Genomic DNA, 19,949 nt, shown 5'->3' on the forward strand with positions numbered 1-19,949 from the left:
TGGTTCCAAACAATCAAAAATGTGCTTAAAATAAACATCCCTCGTATCCATCGAACTGATAGAAAAATCAAAGTTGAATTGTGCCAAAGCTAAACTTGGGATTCCTTCAGGTCCCGCAGAGGAGCTGCCTGGTGCTCGAAAGCTTGTCTCCTTCACCAGCAGCACCTGGGCCAATAAAAGCCATTACCTCCCCCTTGTCTGTCATACCCTGAGCCAGAGACGCCTCCACCACCACCTAACTATATCATCTGGCCCGTGGAGGGGGCCCGAGACCCACCTGCGTAGAAATCAGTCAGTCATCAGACCGTTCCGTTGGGATTTTCAAAGGCATTATTAGTCTTTATTAGGCATATTATGGTAGCGCTCAGAAGCCTGGTCATGGCCCAGTGTGCCAGGCCCTGTACAAACACAGAACAAAAAGCCCATCCCCGCCCCAGTCATACCTAAATCCCACTTTGGTCAGGTTTAAATTTCTTTAGGCCTATTTTTTGGGGTGGATGCCACCTTCCAATGTTCACATGCTACATCAGTTATAAATCTCCCCCCCCCCCCCCACACACACACCCTGTTACAGAGATCTGACCGCAGGGATTTTAAAGATCAGTGCCAGTGTATCTATCTTTGGCTCAAGACAGGGGTAACTGGATGAAGTGTCATGGCCTCTGATTCACAGCAGGTCAGAGGAGATGAGTGAATGATCCCTTCTGGCCTTGAACTCTGCTATCTCTCTCTCTCAAATAACTCTGGGAAGGGTGTAGGGGGAAGGCATAGGTCTGGCTAAGAAGAAAAGAGCGTGAAGTTAAACAAGACATTTACCACGGGGCTACAGCTTAGCTGGGACCGTGGCAAGCTACACATGACTGATCAAGAGTTTGGCTTTTGCTAAAGGCACTTTTGTTTTTTTTTTTTTGTAAAAGTAAGACACTGGCCTCTCCTCCGTTTTTAAAGATTGCACATCCCCTGGAAATCTGAGTGATGCAAACCCCCCCCCCCCACCCCGTGGCCAAAACACTGCACGGCTGGGGCACGAAGCGTGTAAGTGTCGCATTGTGAGCTGAGGGATGGTGCACCATAGGGTGACCAGATGTCCCGCTTCTATAGGGACAGTCCCCAGATTTGGGGCTTTGTCTTATATAGGTGTCTATTACCCCGCACCCCCATCCCGAGTTTTCACCCTTGCTGTCTGGTCTCCCCAGCGCACCGGTCCCTGCAGCCGCATCCTGAGCGCTTGCTTCACAGAGAGCCGTGAGATCGGACTCCAGGAGAGCCCAGTTGTCGCATAGAAGCTTGCTCCAGCGAGGAGAAGCTAATCGATAGCCGCAGAGGGGCTGAAATGGCTGGGACATCAAGGAGCATTTCACGTCACCCTGGAACGTGTCTGACTCCTTTTTAAAGGAGCCGAGTCCCGGTACAGTAAGGGGCAGCTGCCACACAAGAGTCCAGATTCCAGAGGCTGATTCTCAGTTAAGGCCCCTTTAAGGCTGAATAAAGTGGGCAGAGACAGCCCAACCTGAGAATCCTGCCTCCCCCGCTCCCACACACAGTGTGCAGGAGCAGGGCCTACCCCAGCCAATGGGAAGCTGGTAGAAGGGCACTGAACCTAGTGTGTGGGGGTGTGTGAGAGGAACACATTGCATTATGGGTACTCCATGCTTCAGCAGGGGCTCTTGGGAAACAGAGCATGAATTAGAGCAGCCCAGTGGCTGCTCTAGCTGACACCAGGTACTAGGCACGACCCCAGAAGTAGGGGAACAACCGAGTCTCATGCCCTGGTCCAGGTCCAAGCATAGCCATCCCCTGATGGGGAATCTAGTGATTTTCCTCCCCTGGGGGTTATCCAAGGCCCATCTACCAGCTACAGCTTTCTGGAAGGTGCCCCATTGGGTGCCTGCACGGCACCTCCCAAAAATAACAGCACTGGAGTCTTTGGGCCTGACGGGGATATTTAATACAGGCTGGGGGCACAGGGCATCACAAAGGGAGTCAGATGTCCTCAAATCCCAGGGAACGGCAAGGGGATCTGGGCCCCAGGCCCTACGAAGCTTGGTTCTAGGGCAGCTGTGCCTCAGCTTCCCCACAGCGCACCAGCCCCTCACAGTGTAGGACACTGCACCAAATAGTGATGGATCCCGAAGCCTCAAGGCTGGGGCGAGCTCTTGCGTTGCCTGCATTAGCTTAGGGTCTCAGTCACTGCCAAGCCAGGCTCCGGCCTGGAACCAACACCCCAAGACGGAGGAAAGTCTCTCTACCCAGTGGCCCTTCCTGCCTCACTGGTCCAACTCCCCAGTGCCCTGCATCACTAGTGCAACCCCTCCCCCCATGCACCATTAGTGCAAATCAGATTAGAATTGATTTTAACCCCTCACATCCTCGTGTAAATAAATCACCGTACAAGGCTCAGTGCAACGGGAAATCAGGCCTGGGATCTTTGGCCCAACTCTCGGGTGCTTTGTGTTATTTTTACTGAAACCCCGCCATGGGAGCCTTTGACACTAGTGCAAACAAATGCACCAGGGTGGGGGAGCACACTAGGCACCCCTGGCCATTTACAGGGTGTACGACTCTATGGGAAAGTCACGTGGGGTTGAGTTGCTTTGGAAATGCTGCTGTGGTGCCTCATGGGAGTTGTAGTTCAGTGGCCTCAAGCTTCCATTCTCCCCTATGAGCCGGGTTCCTTAGTTGGACTACATCTCCCATGCTGCACCATGGCCAGGGACTCCCATGATGCAACCCCCCCTCCTAGCAGAGAGAATGTGGTGCATCGTGGGAGATGTAGTCTGACCAAGGCCTCCATTCTACAGAAGAGAACAGGAGCACAAGGCAGCTGGACTACAACATCCAGGAGGCATTTCAGAATAAGTCGCTCCGATTTTTGGTCAAAGATGGTCAGGACACGAATTTTCACTGGGAAAAGCCTGAAATGTTCAGTGGAAAATTGAGATGAAACTGGATCTTCCCCCTCCCCCAACACCTGTTTTCCAGCATGAGGATCCTGCAGCAAGCCCTGTGCAGAAAACCTCCCCACATCTCCCCCGACGCCCCTCTCCGTCCTCTTACAAACACAGAGCAGTTGTCACAGATCTACATGGGGGTTCGATGCCCCAGCCTTCTGCAAAGCTGCACCTAGGGCTTGGTTAATAGACGCACGCCCAAGAGACTGTGCAGCTGCTGAGGCATCAGACCCCCGTTGGATCCGTAGCACCCACGTCAGCGCCATCAAAGTCAACGGAAGTCAGGCCAATTTCCGTCAGCGGTGGGGGGCCTGGGCCTGCCCCACCACCTCTGAGGTCCGGTGGATGGGCTCACGTTCCTCATCCCTCTGCTGGCTGTGGTTGCCGGGATGGAAGAACCCTGGCTTGGGAATAAGGAAAGGGAAAACGCATTGTTGTCATAGGCAAATAGAGAAACAGTGGGACACCAGCCCAAGAGATCTGCCTCTCCCCATAACCTCCCATCCTATTTATCTATGACATCAATGTGATTGCTGGGGCGGGGGTGAGGGGGGGCGGAAAGAGAGGAGCGGAGGTGGGTGGAGTCTGTTATCTAGCAGGAGCAGCTGCTGGACTGTGGGGGTGGAGTCTCAGTCAGGGCCCCGTTCTTGCTGTTGCCGACGAGGGTGGTGTTGGTGTCCAGGCTCTCGTTCATCTTCTCGCAGATAATGTCCACCAGGCGCTCAAAGACCTGCTTGACGTTGATGTTGTCCTTGGCGCTGGCTTCGAAGAATTCAAACCCTGCAGGGAGGGGAGGGAAGGAAGGGGGAGAAAGGAGGGAAAGAGAAAGAAGAGGAGAAGGAGGAGAAAAATCGTGTGTTGGTGCCTGAAAGTACACACAACGCACAGTCAATCTGTGGAACTCCTTGCCAGAGGATGTTGTGAAGGCCAACGCTATAACGGGGTTCAAAAAAGAACCAGAGAATAGGTCCATCGATGGCTATTAGCCAGGATGGGCAGGGATGGTGTCCCTAGCCTGTTTGCCAGAAGCTGGGAATGGGCAACAGGGGATGAATCACTTGTTCATTCCTTCTGAGGCACCTGGCATCAGAAGACAGGATGGGCTAGATGGACCCTTCGTCTGACCCAATATGGCCATTCTTACGGTGGATCCAGGAAGAGGATTTGAACCCTTAGCCTTTGGCATGAAACCCCCAGTCCCTTAACACCTGAGCTAACGGAGCAATAACCTGATCCCCCTCTATAACTACCTACAGGTCTCTGGCCTGTGTGATGCAAGATGTCAGACTAGCTGATCACAATGGTCCCTTCTGGCCTTGGAATCTAGGACTATAGAGGCCAGCAGCAGCAGGACTTTTATCTGTTGATGTTGGCCACTAGGGGGCGAGGTAACACAAAAAACAAGAGTTAAGGGCGGGAGATGATTGGGAGAGGCCCCTTCTGTTCATGGAGAAGTTTGTGATTGCAAATAAAACATTAGCGAAGTGCCTGAGGCCTCAGGCCTAAATTAGGTGCCTACCGACTGCTGATTTTCATGGGAATTTGGTTCTGCCAAATTGTTGCAGTTGGAGGGGAAGAAAACCCAAACCAAAAAACAACCCCCCCCCCCAAAAAAAACCAAAAGAATTAAAAAAAAACAAAAACACATTTAAGTTTTTTCCCTCTCAAAATTTCCTTCGTGTTCTTTTAAATTGAACAAACGAAGTTAAAAATGCTCCAGTTCAAAACTTCTGCCTCAAGTCGAAACAAAATAGTTTTCAACATGCTGAACGTTTTGAAAAACGTTGACACCCACCACCACCACCACCACCACGAAAGTTCATTCCTGGGGTTTTTGGAATTGTCGACAAATGGAAAAATCTGTTCCAGGTTCTCCAGCCGCTGCGGGGCTGGAGTGGAGGGCACCTACCTAGCTCATCTGCCAGCCTCTTGCCATCCTCCGTGGCCACCACTCGGTCATCTTCCAGGTCACACTTGTTCCCCACCAGGATCACCTGGGCGTTATCCCATGAGTAGGTCTTGATCTGGGTCGCCCTATGGAGCGGGGGTGGGAATTGAACTCGGGCCTTGCTTACAAGCTGTGCCCACCCAGCTGTCAATCACCTTCACCCCACCCCACTCTGACTCCTCCCTCCCTTATAAAAGAGCAGGGTTACAAATCCAATGTGTCTTTTATTGCTGGGGACCCCGCACCGCCCCATCTTAAAGCAACATGTGCAAATTCCTGGCTGGTGTGGGGCTCAACATATAGGCTCTTCCATGGGAGGGACTGAACGCATCCTTCCCCCACCAACTCACATTGTTTACTATCCTTTTGAGGTCAGGACTCCTGGGTTCTATCCCCAGCTCTGGGAGGGCTTTGGGGTCTAGTGGTTCGAGCTGTGGGGCTGGGAGTGAGGAGTCCAAGGTTCTATCTATGCCCAGGCTTAGGAGGGGAGAAGGGCCTAGTGGGTAGAGAGGAGGGGGTGGAAAAGATGACTCCTTTGGGTGTCTCTGCTACCTTGTGCCTCAGTTTCCCCTTCTGTGAACAAGGGATCAAAATAATAACAATAAATACCAAACCCTGTTTGTAAAGCACTCGGAGATCTTTAGAGGGAAAGTGCATCCGTCAGTGTTCAGCGGCGTTAAACACAGTCCCAGGAAGAAATGGCACCCAGTGGGCTTTGCGTGAGTGAAAGCAGCCGTCCGAGGGCTCCCCTCCCAGAACAGAACCTCGGAGTCCTGACTCCCAAGCCCCCTGCTCTAACCACTAGACCCCACCCTCCTTCCAGAGCCAGGGAGAGGACCCAGGAGTCCTGGCTTCCACTATATCCCTGGGCTAAACCCTTCCCCGTTCAGCCTGACCCGAGGCAGCTCAGCGGCTCCGAGCCGCAGCATCCGCCCCGGACAGCCTGACTCCTCCTCCCTAAACCCGGTGACTCACTGTCAATCTGACTCATGGGTTGCCCCAGCAGATTTGTGCCTCTCCCTGCGGGAGGCTGCAGCTGGGCGCGGGGGTGATGACAAACAGACCCCAGAGAGGGGTGAAGCCAGGAATAAGGAGCAGTGAAAAAGTCGGGGCGGGAAAGAGCCCCATCTCCGAGGTCGACCCCACCTTGGTTTTCCCCATAGTTCAGTGCAGTGACCTGCCTCTTCCATCCCCAACACTGCCCCGCCCTCCATAAAAGATCTTAAAAATCCAATGAGTCTTTACGGATGGGCCCTTCCCCATGACGCCGTGTCTTTAAGGAACATGAGCGCTGCAACCTTATCAGGAGTTTTCAATGGAGGCAGGGCCCTCCCCAGGGCAGGAGGGATTGAGGGGCCATATTCCCTCCCCCACTCTCACACACAGTTTGCTTTCTGCAGATGCAGGCAGCTTGGCTGCATCAATTACACGCAGCGCAGCTGCCCCCCTCAGGCGGACGGGCTCAGGCTCTCAGCAGACTCAGGCAGGGTCGCTGCAACAGACAACTCCGCGCTCTTTTGAGCTATCAACTCAGGCTCTTGGCAGACTCAGGCAGACGTCCGTTTTGCTCGGCTCAAGCTTTTCTTCACCACCAGCACCAGTCAGAGAGCTCATTTTCCCCCACGGAGATCTTGACCTCAATCCCTGTGACCCTCAGGGAGCCAGGGGCCCTAAACACTGGCCCCCAGTGCCTGTATCTTCACTCAGCCCTGGACACGACTGGCTCTCATGGTACAATGCAAGGGAACAGGGGGTCTCTTACCAGTCCTGCACGGCGTTGAAGGAATCCTGGTTGGCGATGTCGTACATCAACAGAAAGCCCATGGCTCCTCGGTAATAAGCCGTCGTGATCGTCCGGTATCTCTCCTGCCCTGCGGTGTCCTTTAAACAATCCCGTCCCCACAACACACAAATAAGAGCTGCTTCTTTGCAAGATCCCCAGCGGCACAGGGGAAGATTTCAACCCGGAGGTAGTGCTGTGGGAGGCTTGAGGGTTAATGCTCCCCTTCACTTCCTGCCAGAGACTCCTGCCCCCCCGTGCCTCAGTTTCCCCATCTGTAAAACACAGGATAACCCTTTCTTTGGACTGCAAGCTCCCTGGGGCAGGGCCCATCTCTCCCCAGGTGTCCGCAGGGCTGCTTCAGTTAGGGGCTGTGAAGCGGTGCATTGTGGGAGGGTGAGAAATGTCAGCTGCCTGCTATCTGCTTGGCCTTGTACAGCTCTTATCTACTCTCAGGAGCAGGCAGAGACCAGAGATGGGCCTGTTACTGTGGAGACCAGAGAGCACCCAGAGGGCCGTGACAGACGGATCTTTTCATTAAAAGGCCTGGAAGTGTCAGGCTGGTACCAGGAACTGGGGCTCGTTTCCATGACAGCTCAGATGCACGTAAGACGCACTGTTTGCGTGTAATTAAAAAAAAAAATCTATTACTAAGGGGGCGGAATGGAAATTTGAACGAGCTGCTGTTAAAAATAAAACACCGGAGAGCCGGACGATCCCCTTTCTGCCGTGTGGAGACAGAGCGAAGCGTGGGCGGCTTGCCTGGACGGGGTGGGCAAGGAGGGGACTCGTGGAGGGGTGCGGGACAGGGAAGAGACCGGGTGGGATCCTAGTCAGCCCGCTGCGGAAGGCAGGACTACAGGGATGCTGGATGGGTATGAAAGGGAGGGGACTGAAGCCCGATCTCGCTGAAGAGTGCTTTGCCGGGTAGCTACAGCCATACGCAAAGGGCTTACCCCAGTAAAGCTGTGCACTCCACCAGGATCGCTCATTCCACCCCACCCCACCGAAATCACCGCACCCAGCAAAAGCAACGCTCGGCTGCTATAACCGCGTCTCCGGTAGGGGTTCTGCTGGGTCGGCCAGACCTCACCCGTCTACACGGCACTGACTAGCAGAGCTCTGCCGGCGGCAGGTGTCTGGAATGGAGAGCCGGCCTTACAGCTGATGCAATGAGTTCCGCAGGCTAAAACCTGCGATGTCCTGCCTAGATGATGGGATCAACACTAGGCCTTAAACTAATCTCCGTTAAATTAGTCGAATTTAGAGGATCAGCACCCTGGGGCAGGGACCGTCTGTTTGTTCTGTGTTCGTGCAGCGCCCAGCGCAATGGGGCTCTGGGCCATGGCTGGGGGGGCCCTAGGTGCTACCGTAATACACCTAATAATGTACAGCACCCAGCGCAATGGAGTTCTGGGCCATGGCTGGGGGGGCCTAGGTGCTACCGTAATACACCTAATAATGTACAGCGCCCAGCACAATGGAGTTACGGGCCACATGACTGGGGCTCCTAGGTTCTACCGTAATACACCTAACAAATAATCTACAGCACCTACCATAATTGCATCCCAGTCCATGGCTGGGGCTACTAGGGGCTACCGTAATACACCTAATAAATAATGTATCGTGCTTGGCCCTATGGGGTCTTGGGCTATGGCTGGACTCTTAAGCACTACCATAATACACCTAATAATGTACAGCAGCCAGCGCAATGGAGTCCTGGGCTGCTGGGGCTGCTAGGTGCTATCATAATACACCTATTTATTGACCTCTCTCTTTTTCGGAGGGTCAGGCAGAGTCTGCAGAGATGCAGAGACACTTCCACGGATCCATTTGGGAGGTGGCAGGAAGGCATCTGTCCATCCTCATTTCAATGAGCCCCTCTCCATTCAGCTGTGTCCCCTTAAAGCAAAGCACAGGCATAAATACTTATTTATGAGGCGGATTGTGGTAGCGCCTCAGCGTCACGGCCCAGGAACCCACGCGCCAGGTGCTGTACATCCGCAGAACAAACAGATGGACCCTGCCCCAAAGAGCTTCAGATCTAATTAAGCAGGGGAGTGACTCTAGCAAAGCCAAGCCAAAGGGTTAACCACCTGCTACCGTAATGTCACTCCTACACATGCCCCTGATCTAAATCACCCATCCCTCCTAGTGGTCAGGTCAGTTCCCAGAGAGGGCTTCCATTAGCCAACACTGCTCCTCCGGGTCTCTCCCGCCTATCACAGTGAGGCAAGAGGTTACAGTGGAAAAAAAACCAAACTGGGCCAAATTCCCGGCTGGAGTCTGTGGAGTTACGGCCTGCAAAGATTCAAGCCACAGCATGTGCAGAGACCGCTCAACCTTATAGAAATCCCCAGAGCAGGGCTCCGTCTGGCCAGGCAGCCTTTCTCCAGAAGTGGCCTCTTGTGGCAGTGAGTTCCACAGGCTAACTGCATTGACAGAGGGTAAATGAGGAGGCAGACATTGTTCAGAGGTGGCATTAGGAGGCTGGTGAAGTTCCCACCATGGAAAAAAATCAGTGGCAGAGTTCCACAGGCTAAAACAGAATAAAAAAAGGGGGACAGATTGGGTCTCTCGGTCCCCAGGTTGGTGGGGGAGACCCCAGAGGATTTGGGGGCAGGGGGGAAATAATCTTTTTCGGGTGGAGCCTTTGCATGATGGTGCCCGGCGGCATTTACCGGAGTCAAGGTAACGTCAGCTGCTGCCCGAGCCAAAGCACACGCAGGCCGGTGCCATTACCATGGTGACTGCCAGAGGCCTTCAGGAGCAAAGAGACTCTGACCCCCCTCCCTCCCCGCGAAAGCCAGTGACAGCTGCAGCTGCCGCGTGAGGAGGGGAGGCATGTTTACCCTCAGCACCGGGGGATCCGGCTGCACTTAGGGACTTCGCCGCAGCTGCCGGCCATGGAGATAACAGGAAAAGAACGTGCTGATCCAGTCCTGCCAACTGGGACCGTGGGTCAGGGCGGCCACTGGGGCCTCAGCATGACGTGGGCCCGACCCCCACTCGGCCACAGAGCCAGTGGAGCCAACGGGCCAGATCCCCGGCCGGTGTAAAGTGACCTGGTGCCAATAGAGCAAGGCTGAATCACACCAGCTGGGGGCCGGGGTCGGGGCCACGTTGCATTCAAGAAATAAAGAGAGTCTTAAAAAGTGTCACTCTTCACAGAATGGGTCACAGGGCCTTTCCCCTCTAGGGGGCGCTGGTTCTGGGCTGGGCCCAGGGGGAATGGGGGGGGACTGGCTGGCTCAGAGGTGTGTGGAATGGGGCACAGGGCCTTTTCCCTTCCAGGGGGTGCTGGCTCTGATCTAACTCTGGGCAGGGGACTAGCTGGCTCCGGGTCGGGAGGTGGGGCCTCTTCCCTGTAGGGCCGCAGCACTGGGCAGAACGTCTTCCTCCAACAGAAGAGGAAATGAAGTTTTAAAAAGGAAGCGTTGCAGCACTCCAGTGATTACGGTAACAGCCCCCTCCCTGTGGGGGGGTAGTGTGCCTATTTCACGCCCATTTGCTGCACACAAGTGCTGGGAGCCTCCAAGTTCTGATCCACTCCCCATATGGGGAGCTGGCCCAACACCCCACCACGCAGGGCAGAGCCTCTCCAACTGCCAGGCCTCCAAACCGCCACCCACTGGGCAGTGGGGGCTCAGGAATGGGGGCTGGCTGCAGGGGGGCTGTACAGACCAGGGTGCTGGGGAAAGGTGCGCGCCCCACTTGGGGCCAGAAGTCCCAGGAATCTGGGACCGAAGGGTCGGCACCTGGTGAGCATTGAAAGGAAAAGGGCCGTCAACCCTCATGCTTCAGGGCACAGGCCGATCCACAGCTCAGGGTCAGGAGGAATTCACCTGCGGTATAGTATTGCCCTGCTAGGGGCAGCAGGGTGGGTTGGACGCCTCCCTCTCTCTCTCTTTCCAGTGTCTGGTGCCAATGCCAGAGCATACAGGGTGCTGGATCTTTTCTGGCCCAAGGCCCCTGATCGATAAGTGCGGGGCCGCCTGGGCCATGGCTTATCCTCATCAGCTACTATCAGTATTACGGTAACATTGGGCGTCCCAGCCATGGCCCAGGACCCCATTGTGCTGTGTTTTGTACAGCATCTAGCGCAAAGACAGTCCCGCCCCCAAGAGATAAACTGTCCCGCTGGGATCCCCCGGGGCCTCCCTCCCTCCCTGCCAGGGTCCCTCCCCTCCCCGGCCCTCACCCAGATCTGCAGCTTGACCCGCTTCTCGTTCCTGTAGACCGTCTTGACCTTGAAGTCGATGCCCACGGTGCTGACGAAGGCCGAGGTGAAGGAGTCGTCGGCGTAGCGGAACAGGAAGGACGTCTTCCCCACGCTGCTGTTCCCGATGATCAGCAGCTTGAACATGTAGTCGAAGTTCTGGTCGGCGGCATCTTTCTGGGCCTGCCGGGTGTCGTTGGCGGAGGCCATCTGGGGGGCAGAGAGGGGCCATTAGCAAGGCAGAGGGGTGGGCAGTGGGGGTCTAGTGGTTGGGGGAGGCTGGGAGCCAAGGTTCCTGGGTTCTCTCCTGGCTCTGGAAGGGGAGTGGAGTCTAGTGGTTAGTGTTGTGGGGGGGAAGCTGGGAGCCAGGACTCCTGGGTTCTATCTCCAGTTCTGGGAGGGCAGTGGGGTCTAGTGGTAAGAGTTGGGGGGGGGGGCGGCTGGGAGCCAGGACTCCTGGGTCTCATTCCCAGCTTTGCCAAGGACTTTACTCTGTGACTTTGAACAAGCCATTCTGCCTTGCTTGTCAGCCAGCCAGCCACAAGGCTAAGAAAAGCCCCGCGATCATTCCTCTCCCAGGCCAGCTAGGACCTGTGACCCCGATTGTGGCTGTTTGAGGGGATCCCAGCTCCTCCTCCTTTGGAAAGCCCTTTCTGGGAGCAGCCAATCCCTGGCGATCGGCAGAGATCCCAGCCCAGAAGAGTCATTTACCACCAGTAACACAGAGATCATCACTGGATCTTTGGAGGAGTAGATTGTCAAGCCCTTGGGGGTGGAGCCAGTCTCTCTGTTCTGGGGTTGTACAGCACCGAGCGCAACGGGGTCCTGGCCTGTGACCAGGGCTCCTAGGCACTACCGTAATACACCTAATAAATAACGACTCCCAGGTTCTAGTCCCAGCTCAGACCTGCTGAGTGACCTTGGGCAAGTCACCTCCCAGCTCTGTGCCTCAGTTTCCCCTCACACCCATTGTCTCATATGTCAAGTGCTCTCGCGATGCAAATAGGAGCCCCAGCCATGGCCCAGGATCCCCACTGTGCCAGGTGCTGTATGTTATTTATTAGGTGTATTGCAGTAGCACCCAAGAATCCCAGCCATGGTCCAGGACCCCATTGTGCCAGGCGCTGTACATTGTTTATTAGGTGTATTACGGTAGCACCCAAGGGCCCCAGTGTCTCAGGTCCTGCACAAAGACATAAGAGGCTAATTAGCTCATTCAGGGATTGTATTCGTGTGGCAACCAGCACAACAGGACCCTGAGCTTGCTTGGCGGCTTCTAAGCCCTACTGTAGAAGGATGCGAATGCAGCTCTCCCAAGCTAGCACCCTAACCACTGAGCCATCCTGCCTCCTATTCCAGCGACCTTGTCTGAGCTCTGGCATAGCCCAGGCCGGAGAATTTCACCCAGCTGCTCGAGGACTTGTTCAGGTGCCCGTCTCCTCCGGCACAGACGATCCTCCTGTCCCGGGCGGGGTTACCCTGCTCCCTGGGCTGGGCTGGGTCACACCTGACCGGGGCAGGGCGTGCGTAGGAGGCTGCCTAAGCTCAAACACGGCTGTTTGCTAACTGGGAAGTGGCAGGAACTGTGGCTTTTGCTTCTCACCCCTACTTCAAACCAAACCAAAACCAAAACCTGTTTACCTAGAGGGAGAAGGGAAGAAATCCACTCCCAGCAGCAGAGGGGGGTGGGCTCTGATTGAAGACTGGCAGGTGTGGGGTGAAGGTACTGGGCCGCAGGAGATCTGGGTTCGAGTCCTGCTTCTGCCACTGGGTGAGACCAGGGGCGAGTTGCTGCTATTTTTCAGAGCTGGCACAAGTGCCAAGGTGGGGGCTGAGTGGGGCCGGTTGAACATTATCCACCCAAGCTGTTTTCTGAGGGGAAATGAAGTTTTTCGACTAAATGAAATTTGTCCGGAAAAGCCTCTGCTTCCTGCAGAAAAACTGGATTTTTCCACCGCAAACCAGAAGGCCCGAAGCCCAAGAGACGTCTGTTGGCAAACGCCATCACAGAGCCTCAGGGGAGCTGTAATGCTGGTGCCTCCCGCCTGCCCCAGTTCTACCCCGGGGCCCAGGTCATCACTTGAACTACGTCGCCCATGATGCACCAGGGCCGGCCACTCCCATGATGCCCCACCTCTGCTCACTAGGAGGGTTACCAAGCTGCTTCATGGGAGTTGTAATCCGACGACGACCAGGCAATGGAGTGAAGTTCCCGGCTCCCACAGCCGACGTGTGTTCAGCCCCCAGCATGCACTGGGGGGGCCTGATCCCAGAGGCAGCCTGCACGGCCCCCGGTGCGTGCTGGGGGGCCCGATCCTGGAAGGGGGTCTGTGCAGCCCCCACACTCAGTTAGGATCTAAGTGCTACCGTAATGCGCGTCCCTGCTAAGGATTCTCATTTGGACGCAGCGCTCTGGTGCTGGCCTCACCCGACGCACGGAGGGAAGCGAGATGCCCCGTGCCTGCCACAGCTTGCAGACAGGGTTAAACGCTGCCAGGCGGGAGCCAGCAGGACTGGCTTTGTAACGGCTCTTGCCAGGGTTCAGTGACTCACGCTCCCCGCCCCCGCGCCAGCTGCTTCTTCGCCAGGGCCTCCAACCCAACCAGCCCGACCAGTTCGGATCCCTGCGGCTCCGGGACAGTCAAGTGAAGCAACCGCTCCGGTTCCCCGGCTTGTGCTGACAGCCACTGGGCTCTGCCCTCCTAGAGCTGCCGCGTGGTGCCATGGAGAGGACACCAAGCTGAGGCCCAGGGCAGCTGGGCTCTCTTCCCAGCTCTGCCAAGGACCTGGGGCAAGGCACTTCCCCCTTTCGTGCCTCAGTTTCTCTTCTTGTCCTTCCCTTGTTTAGACAGTGAACTCTTTGGGACAAGGACTGTCTGGCCTAGTGTCTGAGCAGCGCCCAGCGCCAGGGGTGCTGATTTTGGTCAGGGTCTGTATCGTGCCCAGCACAATAATTGGCCCTTGAAGCTGGGATCCGACTCTCTTCATTTCATATGAAAAAAAACCCCAGTGCATCCTCCCGAAACGGACAGTCCTCGCTCTCCCGGGACAGAGCGAACTGGCTGAGAATTCGCAAGGGAATTGGTTAACTAATTTAGGAGCTAGAATTAATCCCAAACTGGGTCCTCAGTGACCTTAACCCCTGGATAACGCAGACCCCTCGAGCTTCCCATCCTGGGAGCTCGCGCGCAGGCTGTACCTGAAGGAATTCGGTTGCAATTAAGCAAAGTTGTTAATCGCTGCATGTAATAACGCTCATCATAACAGGCTCAGCAGGGCCCGTTATGACATCAGAGGTAGCTTAACCAACCCCCGCCCTTCTTCCACCGCTAATTTGCATGCCATGGGTTGGAGGGAGATTGGTGGCAAGAGTTCTCATTGGTAGATTGCTTGCCCAATCACTGCTGTTCAAATACCCTGGCTTCATGCTAGTGGGGCATCATGGGACGGTTGTCTCCATCCTGCTGTGCGTGGAGGCAATGCTGCCGGGGGAAACTGAGGCAGGGGAGCCCTGAGATCATAGAGCCACTGGGACTCATCACCGAGCTCTTTCCATCTGGAGCGATGAAATATCCCACAGTAGCGCTCTCCTCGGGGTTGTGTCGGGGGTGGGAGCTGGCACGGAAGGGTGGAGGGATGCAGGAGGGAGCGGAGGGGTATCGGGTGGATGACAGGGCAGATGGGCACTGGCATGGAGCAGCCCACGGAGGGGCACGCGCTGGATGGGCACTGGCACGCAGCAGTGCAAGGGAGGGACGGCATTGCTTAGGGGCCGGCAGGCAGCAGTGACTGGCCGGGGAGGCACTGCCAGGAGCTGGTATGCAGCCATCCCGCGCCAAGGCATGGGCACGGCCAGGGCAGATGCAAACCAGCCTCGGTGCAGGGCCCTGACTCACAGCCTGGGCTCTCTGCCCTGCCGGGTGGAGACTCTGGGGCAAGAACTAACAGGGAGGGGATCGGGGAGGGGGCACTCGGCCCTAGGAGAGCTGCACAGTCCCTCCCTCCACCCCGGCCTGTACCACTCGCCCTCCCCCCCCACACACACCCGATCTCACATCAGGCCGTGAAGCCTCTAGGCCAGCCCCCCAGCTGGTGTAGACCAGCGTTGCGCCACCGGAGCCAGCGCAGCTGGGCCCATTTACACCAGCTGGGATCTGGCCCTTTATAAATGTTGATTCTGCAAAGCGAAGGGCTTGTTTATTTATGGCTCCAACAGGGGCCGCTCCCTGCAATTTACAACCAGAGGGAGCCCAGGCAGAGCGAAGACAAACTGCTGGGGCCAGCTGCCCCACTGGCGTAACCTGGCATCAGCCAGGGAACTCCAGGGGAAGGGGCCGATTCCCCTTTAAGGCCCAGCCTGACCGATCCTTGCCCAAAGTACCACTTCTTACCCGTGATCGAGTCACCCGCTGCGTCCCGGCGGCGCTGGCCGGCCTTGGTTCAACGCACCGCTGTGCCGCCCCTTATGCACGGCGCAGATTCTCTGCAACGATCTGCAAGGCCACCCCACGATCCTGCTTCCCGCTCACCTCGCACTATTAGGTGTATTACGGTAACAGCAAGACACCCCCTGCCCCCCAGACAGAGATCGAAGGCCCTATCGGCATGGACTCAGAGTGAGAAGCAGTCCCTGGGAGGGGGCAGGATCCCTGCACAAACAGCCCCAACGCACCACCCCAGAGGTGGCTGCATCTCCCTACCAGGTGAGGGACCCCTCTGTCACCGCAGAAGGGGTGGAGGGGAATGGCAGATGTTTATACAGGGATCCTTCATCCGGCGACGAGATGCAGCCACTTCTGGGGTGAGGCACAGGGGCTGCTTCACCCAGAGCCCCTGCCCAAAGGGGTGATTCTAGCAGGGGCTTTTCCCTCCCCCTCTGCACAGCCTAGAGTGGCCAGAACATGACTGGGAGCAGCTTGAAGGAGTTAAAGTGGCAGGGCCCGGGATGCTGGAGGCAACAGAACATGTCAGGGCAGCTCTGGGGTGTGCACAGCGGCTGGGAAACGAAGCCCAGGCCAGACAAGCTGAAAACCCCAAAAAACCCAACCAACCAAAACCCGGCCCCCAAACGTGGAGAGCTTGGCTATTCTTGGCTAAGAAACTGCAGGCTACTACTCCCCTGCAGATGCTGCTGTGTCATCTCTTCCACACAGACACCCAGGGGGCAGGGAGTGCAGAGACACAACCCAGACAGGAAGGGGCTGGGGGTGATCACAGCTCGAATTAGCCACCTGCCGGCAGGGGCAGGGTTGTCATGACAGCGGGTAGTAAGAGGTTGTCGGCAGAGCTTAGCCACGCCTAGTTGATGATAGACAAGGATCCCACCTGGTGCTGAAATGCAGCTGCCTCTGGGGTGGGGTGTGGCAGCTGTTTATATAGGGATCCCTCACCTAGAGCCACAATGCAGCCGCCTTGGGGTAGGGCACAGTGGCTGTTTATACAGGGATGGCTCACCCTGCACTGATGCAGCTGCCTCTGGGGTGGGGCGCGGCAGCTGTTTAGACAGGGATCCTACACCCAGGACTGAGTGACTGGGTCTGGGCGTGGTGTGGGGCACAGCGACTGTTTATCCAGGGTTCCCTCACCGGGAGCTGAGATGCAGCAGCCTCTGGGGTGGAGCACGGCGGCGGTTTCGCAACGCAGAGCAACACCGCACAAGAAGTGAGGATACCATATCCAATCGAAGTGCTGTGTGCAGGGGGGGGCATTTTAAGGGGGCACCAGCAGCTGGAGTTCACAGTGCGGGGGGATCCCAGCAAGGCTGCGGCTCCTGCCTGCTGAGAGGTGAGCCTGACAGGAGGGGAAGGCTGGAGGGACACGTGGCAGAGTCTTCAGGGCAGGACACGTTTTAACTCTGCGGGGGCCTATCCAGCCCCCGATGGATTCTCATCCCGCATCCCTTCAACTTCCTCCCCCAAGGATTTTCAGGAGGCTCCAGGGGCCCCCCACTCTGGGAAGGAGACACTTGCAAGGCACCCGACATTTGCGGATCAGCCCAGACCAATGCCCGTTGCACCCAGCTGATTATCCCCCATCAGCTCAGCTCCCCGTTGTGGAGACCCGCCAGAGACTAGAACCGGCCCTGGGCCACAAAACCTACAAGAACCTCCCAGCTCGGGGGAGTCCTGGGGGGTTTAGCCTCCGAGACAGACCCTCTTTAGCATCCGTTATGCTGTTGTCACCAAGGAAATACTCGGCCCGTTTTCTAGCCAGACACACGGCACCAGTGAAAGAAGGCCTCAGACGTACACTCCCTGCAGCATCTCAGTGACCAGACAGCAAGTGTGAAACATTGGGACAGGGGTGGGGGTAATAGGAGCCTATATGAGAAAAAGGCCCCAAAATCAAGATGTCTGGTCACCCTGTCTCAGGATCTTAGCTCCCTGCGTAGTGACCCACGATGCGACCCCGAGCGTAGGCGTGACTTGCACCCAGGAAGCAGCAGCTCCACTGCCCTGGAGCCTCTCTGGGGCTACTGGCTCGTTCCCCGGGATCTCGGCTTTCACCCTCGCCAGCTGTGCTGGGAGTGGGGGAGCCTCAGAAAGGGGAATCCCTCGCAGGGGCGGTCTGGGAGGAGCGTGCACAGGGGTACGAAGGGCGCCGCTGGCGCGCATGCCCCCACGATGGCTGGCTGAAGGCTGCCATCGGTAATGTCCGTCCTGTGAGAACGGGGGCTGGGAGGTGCACGGAGGCAGGATGGCTCAGTAGTTAGTGCACTAGCCTGTCTTGGGAAAGACGAGGTCACTTCCCTGCTCTGTCACAGACGGCCGGGGTGACCTTGGGCAAGTCACTGCTCCGTGCCTCAGTTTCCCCATCTGGACAATAGCGCTGCCCTGCCTCACAGAGCGGGCTGGGAGGATACATACAGTAAAGATTGGGAAGCGCCCAGATACCGCAGTGATGGGGGCCAGCTAATCACCTTGACTAGCTACACTTGTGCAAGCCATGGTTCACATTGGTGCCACACAGGGGTGGAGTTTGGGAGGGGGCACCCCTTAATTTCCCCCCTCCATCAAAGAACTGAGCCCATGGGCCACGCTGCTCCCCCACCCCACACGGAACGGATCAGAGACCCAGCGGGCAGCAGGATCGGACCCGGAACCACAGCACCATCCACTGTAGGTGGCGGCTCACGTGGGCGGAATGTAGTTTGTGGGCGGGGCATGGAAGGGCCCCTCCCTCTACTCTGACACGGGTGGAAGTGGGCATCCGGCTGCAGGTGCAGACGCCACCCAGCGGCGAGGGCGGCGTGATCTGTGCCCGGCACCAGGAGGGGCAGGCAGCCACCTCACCCGGAGAAATCCCCAGCAAGGAAAGGCCTCAATTCTGCGAGAGATTGGAGCCGCCCTGCCAGGCCGATGCCCTGGCCGTTATCACCATCCTGTCCCCGCCGCTTCCCTTCTCCAAATGGCTCCTGTTTCATGACATGGAATCCCCACCCCTACGCGTGAATGGTGCACGTGGACCGTGTGTTCCCTGGGGCTCTACGCTCCCTTTGCCAGTATTCTGGGCCCTGCCCCTGGTGGCAGCGAGAGCAGCCTCAGGGCTGCTCTACTGCTGCTCCGCCCCCAGGAAGCGGAGAACAGTGTAGGGCCTGCTGGCCGTTCCCCCATCAGCCCCTTACACCGGGAGCAGGGACTGTGCATAGCCCTTGGGAGGGGGGGGGGGGTCAGAGAGACCCCTCCTGCAATGGGGGAATCTTGAGGGGACCCTTAAAGGAAGCTGAGTGTAGAACCAGACCCCATCGCTTTACACTTGCTGCAGAGGCCGTGGGTGAATGAGAACCCAGCCAGACCCACAGATCCAGGCAGGCTGGTCACCCAGAGAGCCTCAGACCCAATGTGAAATGCCCTGGAGCCACGCAGCCGCCCCCGAGGCGTACCCAGGAACCGAGGGTGCCCCTGGCTCGGGGAACCTCCTGAATCAAGCCTTAGGAGAGCAGCCGCTCCTCTGCGGCTGATCCCTGCCTGGAAAGCAGCCGACTGCTTCCTGCCGGCCTCCGAGCTGTCACCCGGGCTGCTTCCTGCTGCCTCATCAGTCGAAACCGACTTCCCTGCCACTCAGCCAGGCATCTTCCGAATCAGAACGCGGGTCAGTGCCCCCCGCCCCCCGCAGCGCCCACTAAGGGCCATGAGTTTCCACAAGCGCTCAGCTGGGGGGGGGAGTGACCCCAATTTACACCCACTGAGGATTCCTCTCACAGGAGCACCTGGAAGTCTCAACGGAGATTGGGGCTCCCTGACGGGGGGGAGGGGCCGTGGCACTCTGGGCACTGCCCGGACCCCAACCAGGGCCCCCTCCTGCCAGACGCTGCCCAGACCCCGACCAGGGGCCCCATCCTGCCAGGCGCTGCCCAGACCCCTGACCAGGACCGGGGGCCCCCTCCTGCCAGGCGCTGCCCAGAGCCCCGACCGGGACCGGGGGCCCCCTCCTGCCAGGCGCTGCCCAGAGCCCCGACCGGGACCGGGGGCCCCCTCCTGCCAGGCGCTGCCCAGAGCCCCGACTGGGACTGGGGGGGCCCCCTCCTGCCAGGCGCTGCCCAGAGCCCCGACTGGGACTGGGGGGCCCCCTCCTGCCAGGCGCTGCCCAGACCTCACCCAGGGCCCCATTGTGCCAAGCAGGGGGTTGCTGGCCCCTGACCAGGGCTCCCGGCCACTCCCACCCTAAGGAAAAGCTTCTCTCGCCCGTTCAATGAGCCTGGCGGATCCAGACATTCACCAGCCCCCGCCCGGCCGATCACCCCCCGCGAACGCCCAGAGCCCCGGGGAAATCCGCCCCGGCTCCTGCCAAGTTACCTTCCAAGGTGCGCGGATCTCCCGCACGCGCGCCGCTGGGGGGGCTGCTTCCCCCTCTGCCCCCCTCGGCTGCTGCACCCGGATCTGCGGCGCTGGGGCCGGAGGAAGGTGTGTCTCTCCCCAGACCTCAGCAATCGACTTCCCGCAGCCGATGGGCCGCCTCCTCGGGCTGATGTGGCCGCCCCGAGGGAAGCCTGGCCCAGCCCCCCCCCCCGCGATCCGGCGTGACGAGCCGAGCGGGGGTGGGTTTGCAAAC

The 19,949-nt window shown here is 57.7% G+C and overlaps 1 protein-coding gene across 2 annotated transcripts; it reads right to left on the minus strand.

The window, feature by feature from the left end:
* Positions 1–312: 312 nt before the first annotated feature.
* RAB3D (RAB3D, member RAS oncogene family) lies at positions 313–19,949 on the minus strand. 2 transcript variants are annotated; one of them, XM_039514479.1, is made up of 5 exons: positions 19,694–19,949; positions 10,881–11,108; positions 6,662–6,780; positions 4,861–4,985; positions 313–3,731 (listed from the first exon to the last, which is right to left on the minus strand). In XM_039514479.1, exons 2-5 carry the CDS (start codon positions 11,106–11,108, stop codon positions 3,544–3,546), a joined length of 660 nt encoding a protein of 219 aa, XP_039370413.1. In that variant the 5' UTR covers positions 19,694–19,949; the 3' UTR covers positions 313–3,543. The 2 variants fall into 2 exon arrangements, with proteins under 2 accessions (XP_039370413.1, XP_039370414.1); XM_039514480.1 differs by lacking the exon at positions 19,694–19,949 and adding an exon at positions 12,540–12,754.

This window comes from Mauremys reevesii, linkage group 25, assembly GCF_016161935.1.
Source record: "Mauremys reevesii isolate NIE-2019 linkage group 25, ASM1616193v1, whole genome shotgun sequence".
NCBI lineage: Eukaryota > Metazoa > Chordata > Testudines > Geoemydidae > Mauremys > Mauremys reevesii.

What these genes read in the sequence shown, in the direction of transcription:
- RAB3D (XM_039514479.1), bottom strand. Translation starts at nt 11,108, where the DNA reads ATGGCCTCCGCCAACGACACCCGGCAGGCCCAGAAAGATGCCGCCGAC. An exon ending in GGGTCAAGCTGCAGATCTGG is followed by an intron (nt 6,781 to 10,880) that starts GTGAGGGCCGGG and finishes GATTGTTTAAAG; the next exon opens with GACACCGCAGGGCAGGAGAG. An exon ending in TTCAACGCCGTGCAGGACTG is followed by an intron (nt 4,986 to 6,661) that starts GTAAGAGACCCC and finishes CCCGCTCCATAG; the next exon opens with GGCGACCCAGATCAAGACCT.